Here is a 10,000-nt window from a genome sequence, read left to right as displayed (position 1 = left end):
CCTGTCTGAAGCTCATGTACTGTTAGATGGTATGGATACCTGTTTGAAGCTCATATACTGTTAGACGGTATGGATACCTGTTTGAAGCTCATATACTGTTAGACGTATGGATACCTGTCTGAAGCTCATGTACTGTTAGATGGTATGGATACCTGTTTGAAGCTCATATACTGTTATACGTATGGATACCTGTCTGAAGCTCATATACTGTTAGACGGTGTGGATAAGCATACCTTTCTGAAGCTCATATACTGTTTGATGGCATCGATACGAGCTTGGAAGTCGGCTCTGGCAGCGTTCATGTTGGTGATCATGGAACCCACGTTACCCACGATGGTGGCAAAGATCAACACACCCACCTGGACACAATACCACACAATACAACACAATGGAACACAATACAACACAATACAACACAACACAATGGAACACAATAGAATACAACATTGGAATAGAGTGGAATAGAGACATATAAAGGTAGATGCCTCCTCTAACTCTGGGGCGTCTGTATGTCGTCTGTATCTCATTCTGGAGAAGGCCTGGGACTTGGTAGAATCTAGTTGTATATATATAAATTATATATAATATATAATATTTATATACAACTAGATTCTGACAAGTCCCGGGAAAGACGCGCTGTGATTGGCCAGTAGTCAGGAAGCTTGCCTTCTCCAAAATGGCGCCCGAGATACAGGTCGCTCCAATGAACTGCAGCAGCCAATGAGGTATCTAGGTTTCTATATCTATGGAATAGAGCACATAGCAGTGGCAGCCATTTTGTGGCTCCCGGTGAGATGGCCAAAATAAATTGGGTCAATCCGGGGGCGGACTGGCCATTTTGCATATGTTTGGGCTGGGGATGCTTTCCAGCAGTAGCCTCAGTGCGGTTGCAGAGTTCATGTGCAACCTAGGTGGTGGCCTATACTTTACATAGGGTTGCTGGGCTGTAACCCCCCCCCCCCCCCCCCCCCCCTGCCCGTTGACAAAACGGCCGGGGGGTGGTGGGCCGTTCGGACCAAAATGCCAGGGCTGAATTTTGGTCCCAGTCCGGCCCTGGGTCGTCTGTAGGTCATTTTATGTGGCCCAAGTCAAACACAATGGCCCTCATTTATCAACGCGGTGCAGCCCAAATAATGGGCGTATGGCGAGATCACCGCACCTTTAGGCATTTATCAATATATCCTGACATGGGCTTCATCCTACTGTAAGCTGAAATCTCACGTCTGGTCGAGACCAGTTGTTGACGTTGGCTGCGCCCGTTTATTCCATTCTAGACCTGCGGAGCAGCATTGTCTGACCGTCTGACAGGCATCTGGACACATAATCCACTCCTTAAATGTATATCTACACTAATAAATAATCCCTGTGAAAATATAACATTTTTATAAAGTAATTTAAACAAACTGCTTTAACAGTCATTCAGTTGCATTGTTAAAATAGCAGATCTAAGCTCAAAAACGGGTCGCATCGCGACGCGTTGTGAGCTTGTAGATCTGCTATTTTCAAAATATACAGCGCTTCTGCGAGCGCATTTTCGGGACTCCCGACGATCTTTTCATGGACAGTGAGGTGTACAAACTTACAGTAGCTTGTCCTATGTTATGGAGTTATGTCATAGAGAGTTTTGAAGACTACAACCTGGCTGGGTTAACGATATAAACCCGACGCTCCAATCTCTTATTAACGTGGCGGAATCACTGCCGCCGAATCACTGCCGCCCGTCCGAGTCTCACGGGGAATATCCTACATGACTGCTTGTGCACTGCTCGGTATGGGTTAAATAAATTAATATACAAACGTATTCCATTCATGGCGATGTGATTGGTATCATAATATGTCATTCATGTAGGCTACAAGCCTACGTGACAAAGATTGTACCGCTACGGATTAAATGAAAGACACAGTTGGGCGTGTGTGTCTGTGTGTGTGTGTGTGTGTGTGTGTGTGTGTGAGTGAGAGAGAGAGAGAGGCGTGTGCGTGTGCGTGTGTGTGTGACTTGACAGGCAGCGAGGCGAGGCGATCGGGGGAAACTCTTTCTCATTGGCTTTTGATGTCTTTGGTCGTATTCTGGTTCTTCTTCATGTCGTAAAATCGGGGCGTTTTGAGAATATTTAAGGGCGTGTTATTTAAATGACGCTCGTTTTCAGACGTGAGATTTATCAAAGCTCCGACCTGATGTACGCCAGGATTGGCTGTGTAGGATTCGTTGATAAATGTGACTTCGACGTTGGTGTACGGCCGAATATATGGAAAAATACAAGCCGGTTTATACGCTGCGTTGATAAATGAGGGCCAATGTGATTGACTTGGGCCACATAAAATGACCTACAGATCACACTCTTGACATACGGTAGTCCATTATTATACTACTAGGGTGGGAACAGCTAACCTGACTCCGCCAGATGGGGGCGGTATTGAGTTCACAAGTTCACAATACAGCCTCCATCTGGGATCGCTCAGAGATTGGAGTTCATAGGGATAGTTCACCCCAACAAATACTTATTTTCTATCAATTGCATACTCCATGAAGCCTTGAATTCATGGAGATTTTTTTTTTGTCTTGGTCGCATTCCTAAGCCAATAATTTTGATGATCGGCGGAAAGATGCTAATGTTTCTGGTAGGACAATCAAAGTTGACACTTTTAGTGTCCTACCAAAGTGGTCTGGCCCTTTAACTACACTATTCAGTGTTTCAAGCCATTTACTATTCAAGCCATTTCTGCTTATTTGTTTGTTTGTTTGGTTGTTTGTTTTTAAAGTGTATTTTCTTATTTGGGCTTCCTTTCTAAATGTTTAAATCAGTTCGTTCTCAAACGTTTTCATGTCAAGGACCACCCAAATTATCATGTTATGTCATAATTGTGACAGGCCAGTGACATCACGCCGTTAAGCCACACCCACCAGGAAGTCGGTGACGACAAAGAAGTACTCGGAGTTCTCCACAGGGGGCGGTGTTTCACCGATGGTGGTCAGAGTCAGCGTGGACCAGTACATGCTGAAGGCGTACTTCCTGACAAGACGAGCAAACTCTGGTTTCTCAGGAGACGGATAAACAAACTTATCATGACCGAAACCTAGAGAGAGAGAGAGAGAGAGAGAGAGAGAAAAAGACCACTTTATCCGTTTATACGTTGTCTATTCAAAAATAGTAGATATACAAGCACGTTGCACGTCACTTCTGTTATTTTTTAAAACGAATGATTGAAACTAATACTTTTGAATTGATCTGAACACAGATCTTGCAATTTAAAGGGATAGTTCACCCCCAAAATATATATTTTTCCTATGGATTAGTCACTCCATGGAGACTTGAATTCATGGATATTTTTTTGTTTTTGTCTCATTCCTAAGACAATAATGTGATGACCGGCGGACCGGTAGGCAGCGGTTCCGGTAGGAGACACAAATGAGACTCTTTGTGTCTCCTACCGGAACCGGAACCGCCGGAATTATTGCCTTAGGAATGAGACAAAAACAAAACAATATCCATGAATTCAAGTCTCCATGGGGTGACTGATCCATAGAAAATGTTTCATTTTGGGGTGAACTATCCCTTTAAGTCTTTTTTAAAACCCGTATGGTGAGATAAGAAGGAAGTGAAGCGTACCGATGGCCTTGGAGAAGGAGTAGTAGAGACAGGCGTTCCAGTGGATGATGATGACGATGTACATGACCAGGTTACTGATACGTAGCAGGTTAGGAAAGTTAGTACGGGTCTCTGTCCTCTGGAAGAACTCTAACATCCTGGAGAGAACAGAGAGGATAGTTAGAACTACAACATCCTAGTTAGAACTACAACATCCTGTTTAGTTAGAACTACAACATCCTGTAGTTAGAACTACAACGTCATGTAGTTAGAACTACAACATCCTAGTTAGAACTACAACGTCATGTAATTAGAACAACAGAGAGGTGGGGAAATGCAAATAAATGATTAGACATGTGTGTGTGTGCGCGTGTGTGCGTGCGGGAGCGTGTGTGCGTGTGTATAAATGTGTGCGTGTGTGTGTGTACCTGTTGAATCGGAGCAGTTTGTTCATTCGTATCTCGGGGTACTTCAGACCGAACACGAAGTAGCAGAGGTCGGTGGGAATCATGGAGACCATGTCCATCTTGAACTGAACACTGTCCTTATAGCGATCTATGAGCTTCTGTCTGTCCTTCACCAGAAGACCCTGCTCCAGATACCCTACAAACACACACACACACACACACACACGCACACGCACACGCACACACACACACACACACTCACACGCACACACACACAATGTTTATTAATTTAAGAACAATGGCTTCTATGTCAGCATACTAACTTCTCCAGGAAGAGAAAGACTATAGTTTCTATTAAGCTTGGAATGAGGTGGAGCAACTCATCTCACTTTAACATCTTTATTGACAATGAAAATGTATAATTAAAATGTGTATTTATTCATCCTATATTAACATTTCCTCAGTGATGGAAAAAAGTACTACATTTTTACTTAAGTAAAAGTATCAATACTGCAACGTAGAATTTACAAGTAGAAGTCTGGAATTAAAAATTTTACTTGAGTAAAAGTACAAAAGTATTGGTATTCCACCACTGTGTTTGCTAGAGGGTGGTTGGACGGTGTTCATCACAAACGTAACGTAAGGACCTGCGAGGCGCGCCGATCCACACCAAACGTGACACCAACACTGGTGTCAGGGGTCCACCAGGAAGTCACACCAGGGCCCCGTGTCAGGGGCCCCGGGGGGCTATAATGGACCATGGTGAAATCAAACTTGGCACAGATACTGCTCATGGGTCGATGTGAACGCACCTAAACTGGTTTAAACTGGAACGCTGTGGTGATCAGTGGAACTCCATGACTGATGTCATATCGATGACATCATATTTGAGTGATTGGTGGATCTACGACGTACAGTATGACTCCATATTTGGGCAAGGTTTCAGCCAGATCTGACGGCCATTCACTTCTATTATTATGGAAGCCTGACACAGTGCCCTGCCAGCCTCATCCTTCTCTCTCTGACTTTGTCTGTGACCCGTGGTAGGTCCCCGTAGACTCTACGGGGACCTACCACGGGTCACAGACCTACCACGGGTCACAGACCTACCACGGGTCACAGACAAAGTCAGAGAGAGAAGGACCTCTACGGCGTAGAGGACCACATTTCTGATGTGTGCCAATCTTTGGTAGATGCCATTCAGGATTGTAAAAATGAGACCGTACTTCAGTCAATATTTGCCTCAGAAGGAATATATTTGTACTGAGAAACAAAAGAACAATAATGATAATAATATAAAGTCTACATTGGTGTTGTCAGGGACAGGACATGTACAAGGAAGGAGGCACCGAAATCGCGAGATGGATTTCCTAAGAGAACTGATCAACTTCAGAGGTAATCCAGCAACAGGTAGAACGGTGTTCTATGATAGAGGTATTACCTTCTTTGTTCCAGGTTCCAGGATCTTTTTAAAACAACACCTAACATTCCATTCAATTACTACCTTCAGGGATCTTCATATGGCCCAAATATGGGCATATCTGTTGGATCGCCGTTTCTGGACAACGGCCGGTCCAACCGGCATCACACCGGGCACCACACTGCCTCGGGTAAGGATAATTCCTTTTAACAGGACGTTCATGAAAGTCCTTGCGGGCTTGTTTCCAATGAGGGCCTGTGAGCAATTAGGGGTTAAGAGTCTTGCTCAGGGACAAATTTCATTTCATCGACACATATGCTGGCGTGGCCTGGAATCGTACCTGGGGCAACCAGGGCCTCTGGCTTCCTAGGCGGGCTCACTAACCACTCAGCTATGGCCGCTCCTTAGGAAGACGCATGCCGAGCATGATGTCGATCGGTCGGACTGTTCTCGAGGTTTCATCTCTATGTATGCCCATATATGGGCATATCGGTTAGATCAGAAGTTTTGGACAACCGCCGATCCGACCGGCTTCACGTGGGGCACCACACTCCCTCGGGTCCTCAGCGATATCCACGCTGAGTTTGAAGTCAATCGGTCTTTTTTTCAGATTCAGATTCCTTTATTTGCCATTGTGTAATACACATAGGAATTTGCTTTGGCAATTGCATGATTGTGTTTCAATCTTTTTTCACATATAACATAAAATACCAACAAACACAAAACACCGTGCAAGAAAATAGGTCGGACGGTTCTTTAGATAAAGTAGGGGAACGGACATACAGACACACACACACACACACACACACACACACACACACACACACACACACACACACACACACACACACTCACACACAGAGATTCCGTGGGACGGGGTTGGTGGTGAGAGAGAGCCGTTGCTGGCACGCCCCGTTCTCCCAGTTCATAAGACAAACTTCCAGAGGAAGATTCCGACGAAGACGCTGGCGGCGAAGACCACGAGGAGCAGGGGAAGCGAGGAGGCGGAGCTGGTCTCTCGGCTTCCGAGGAGGATCAGGGCGTTGGAGTTTGACGTCACCTGGTCCCAGCAGCTCAAACACAGATCCCTGAGCTGCCGGTTCTCCTCGGCCAGTCTTCTGGTCTCGGCCTGCAGCCTCTTGCACTCCTCCAGGACTTTATTTAGCTCAGTGTCGTTCAGAGAGGAACCGACAGGGGGCGCCAGGGCCACGGCCGCACAGGGCTTGTCGCCCATAGCCGTGTTCGTCACAGGGGCCGCTTTGGTGGCATCCTCGTCGTCGTCAAACGCTTTGGTGGCGTCCGTGGCGTCGAAATATTTGGCGGCATCATCCACGTCTACCGTCGGCCGCTTCACTTTCGGGTGGTTCTCGGAAGGCAGCTCAAAGACACACCTCAGCTTTGAGGTTTTCGCGTCTCTCCACAACGAATCTGTGTCGTCGGAAATGCCCGGTGACGCGAAAACGGCCTGCACCATGAACTTCTGCTTGATCTTGTCGTCTGGGTTGTAGTCGAAGGGCTGCAGCGTCACGGACACGGTGACCGCGGTCCCGGCCGTGATGACGCCACTGTTGGGTCGGACGCTGTAGCGGCGCGGAGCCGTCGTCTTGACCTTGAAATACACTCTCCTGTCGGACGGGTTCCTCAGCTTGAGGCTGGTGGTGACCACGCTCGTAAAGGGACCCTTGAATCTGAGGTTGGCGGGCGGGTCGAGGATCAAGATCTGTTCCGACATGGATATTATAGCTGCGAGGGAGTCGATATAACAGAAATGGTTTTCAGCCCTAAACTCACCAAGGCTTACTAAGGCTTTTTAAAGACAGGAGTCCACAAGCAACAGAGAAACCCTGCACACTGATAGACGAATGTTAAGGCTTTTTGGATGCAAAGAATAGTAGAATCTTTTTGTTGCCAGACCCAGGGGATCGGCCTACATGAGGCTTTGTCGGTCGGTCGGTCGGTCAGTCTGTCCCTCTTTTACTCTCTTTTCCTCTACACACACGTCATGCGAAGTCCGGCCATTCAGATTTCAACCACTAGGGGTCTGGCAGTACCAGGTCTCCTGGTTCCCTTGTTTAATTACAAAAGTGCAAAAATCCTCTGAGAATGTAACATGCTTTCTATGAAGCAATGTTTAAATAATAATAATGCTCGTTTGGGTAAAAAGATGCTTCCTTAATATGGCTAATTGGGGTTGCTATGGCGATTAATTTGCCATATATGGGAGACCGACAGGCATCGGCTTCCCCGATTGGCCGACCTGACCCCATCGGCTTTGCCAATTGGCCAAGCTCGTGCCGACATGCCAATATAAGCGGTACCGAGCGCAGAGAGAGGCCGAGAGTCGACGAGTCCGCTGCGGTCCAAAGAGAGAGGTCCCAGTGTCGCCACCTAGTGTCTGACATGCTGCGCTGGACGGTCCACGTGGAGGGAGCGCCCAGGAAGGGCTACCTGGCTGCGGTGGCAGTGGGCGGGGCCACGGTCTACTCCTTCGGGGGATACTGCGACCAGGACCAGACCTATGACTTCAGGAGTCCCATCAAAGTGCACGTCTTCAACATGGTGTCCCTGAGCTGGATGAAGCTTTCCCCGCAAAACGCCGGAAACGTCGGAAGAGGAGGGGACGGTGGCCTGGAGGTTCCCTCGGGGCGCGCCTGCCACACGGCCGTGCTGATCGAAGACGTCATCTACATCTGGGGCGGGCTCACCGAGCCCAGGGCGGAGTCCAGGGTGCTGTACGCGTTCGACGTGGACGCCCACCGCTGGTCCAGGCCCGGGGTCTCCGGGAGCGTCCCGGAGGCGAGGGAGGACCACTCGGCGTGCGTCCTGGGGAAGGTCATGTACGTCTTCGGAGGATTCAACGAGCTGACCGGCTGCACCAATGACATCTATAAGCTGGACACCTCCGACGACGCCGCCATGGTCTGGTCTCTGGTCAACGTCAGAGGCGCGCCGGCGCCCGTCTCCCAGCGCCACTCCGCCACCGTCATCGGGACCAAGATGTTCGTGTTCGGGGGCCTGGCGCCGCCGGACAACAACGTCAGGGTGTTCGACACGGAGAGCAACCGCTGGATGAGCACGCCGTCCGCCCGGCTTCTCCCGGAGAGGTGCAAAGGTCACTCGGCCTTCGCCTACAACGGCGAGCTGTACATCTTCGGCGGCGACAACCTGAACTGGAGGTTCAACGATTTCTGGAAGTACAACCAGGAGACGGCCTGGACGAAGGTGGAGCCCAAGGGCGTGGTGCCGTGCAGGAAGACCAGCTTGTGCTGCTGCATGGTGGGAGATCACATCATCCTCTTCGGGGGGAACGGGTTCACGTCCGACGACCTGTACATCCTGGACCTAAGTCCTAGCCTGAAGACGTTGTGTAAGCTAGCGGTGCTGCAGCACGGTCTGGAGCAGTCGGAGCTCCCGCACGACATCAGGTGGGAGCTGGAGGCCATGACTACCAACAAACAGCAAGCCAAAAGAATAAGAGCCCGCTAGTGTAAACACACGAAAAACAGCATAAAGGCCACGTAGAAAACAAGATGTTAAATATCACAAAAAATATAAAATGTGGGAGGAAAGACATACGAGGCGGGTCCAGCGTTTATTTAGCGAGATTAGACGCGGACGTACAGACAGACTCTCACAGACCCATTTGTGGACGGCTTGCCATTTGTAGAAAACTACTAGCAACCGAGACAGACACGATCAGTGATTATTACCCACAAGGAACCAGCCTTGTGGGTAATCGTAAGTCTTTCAGTTCTCGGAAGCCGTAGCGTAGGTCCTCCCCACTTGCTTTTCGGCACGTTCCATCGAGGGGTCTTCTGAGACGCACACCCCGAATCTGAGACCGCTTGGTCAATCGCCCTCTGAGTTATGCCCCGGACAGACTGACACACAGGAGGTTTGGTGACTGACAGATAGAAGGTAATGGGAGAACATTCTATTTGTGTGCAGACATTCCCTTCTGTTCTACTAAGCAGGATCTAAACAGAGTCATACAGGAGAATAGAGAACTCAGTACATGTGTTGCTTCATGAAGATCTTTTCAGTTCAACATGTCAGGCGAACAACTTGGCAAATGACTGCAAGGTTTGAGACCTTTGTGTGTGATCTTTTTTGTTTTGTTTTTTGTTTTGATGTTTTCCGCTCGGTCATGTGTGAGCAAGGATTCTTGATATATTACCAAGACCCCATCCCACACCTTGCCACTAGTACAAGACCCCTTTTTACAATATTTAATTTAAATCTTATAATGGAAGTCAATTACGTCGAAGCCTAATGCACAAACCTCACTAGAACAGGTTAAATGTGTTTTGGAGGGCTTTCCGACCCCAACAAACGGTGGACAGACAAAATAATGTCATTTCATAATTCTGTGTTCTGGAAGCCAGATCCCCTGTTTGATCCTCCTGGAGGTTGGCTTGTGTCTCTTTCCAAACTACCGCTGCTTTTCCCTGGAAGCTGAATGAATGAATGAATGAATGAATGCTGAACCTCTGAATGATGTCATATTGTAGTTTTGGACCAGCTCAACCTCTGAATGATGTCATATTGTAGTTTTGGACCAGCTCAACCTCTGAATTATGTCATAT

The 10,000-nt window shown here is 48.0% G+C and overlaps 2 protein-coding genes across 2 annotated transcripts in view; both read right to left on the bottom strand.

Moving 5' to 3' along the window:
* The window catches only part of cnga1b (cyclic nucleotide gated channel subunit alpha 1b), a gene marked incomplete at its 3' end in the record, with an annotated part of 14,628 nt that overhangs the window by 3,153 nt on the left and 1,475 nt on the right, over nt 1-10,000 (bottom strand). The window contains exons 3-6 of the mRNA XM_080451042.1: nt 4,016-4,190; nt 3,609-3,745; nt 2,903-3,075; nt 234-359 (exon numbers count right to left, since the gene is read on the bottom strand). Coding sequence (XP_080307168.1) covers nt 234-359; nt 2,903-3,075; nt 3,609-3,745; nt 4,016-4,190 — 611 coding nt within the window. The remainder of the gene's footprint in view (nt 1-233; nt 360-2,902; nt 3,076-3,608; nt 3,746-4,015; nt 4,191-10,000) is intronic.
* Nucleotides 6,340-7,146, bottom strand: LOC308102188 (vesicle-associated membrane protein-associated protein A-like; the record flags this gene model as incomplete). Its single annotated transcript, XM_080451790.1, has 1 exon — nt 6,340-7,146. One exon carries the CDS (start codon nt 7,144-7,146, stop codon nt 6,340-6,342), a length of 807 nt encoding a protein of 268 aa, XP_080307916.1.

Source organism: Gymnoscopelus braueri (genome assembly GCF_963280865.1).
Source record: "Gymnoscopelus braueri genome assembly, chromosome: 15".
Taxonomy (NCBI): Eukaryota; Metazoa; Chordata; class Actinopteri; order Myctophiformes; family Myctophidae; genus Gymnoscopelus; species Gymnoscopelus braueri.
This window is presented reverse-complemented; position numbering and strand designations above follow the sequence as displayed.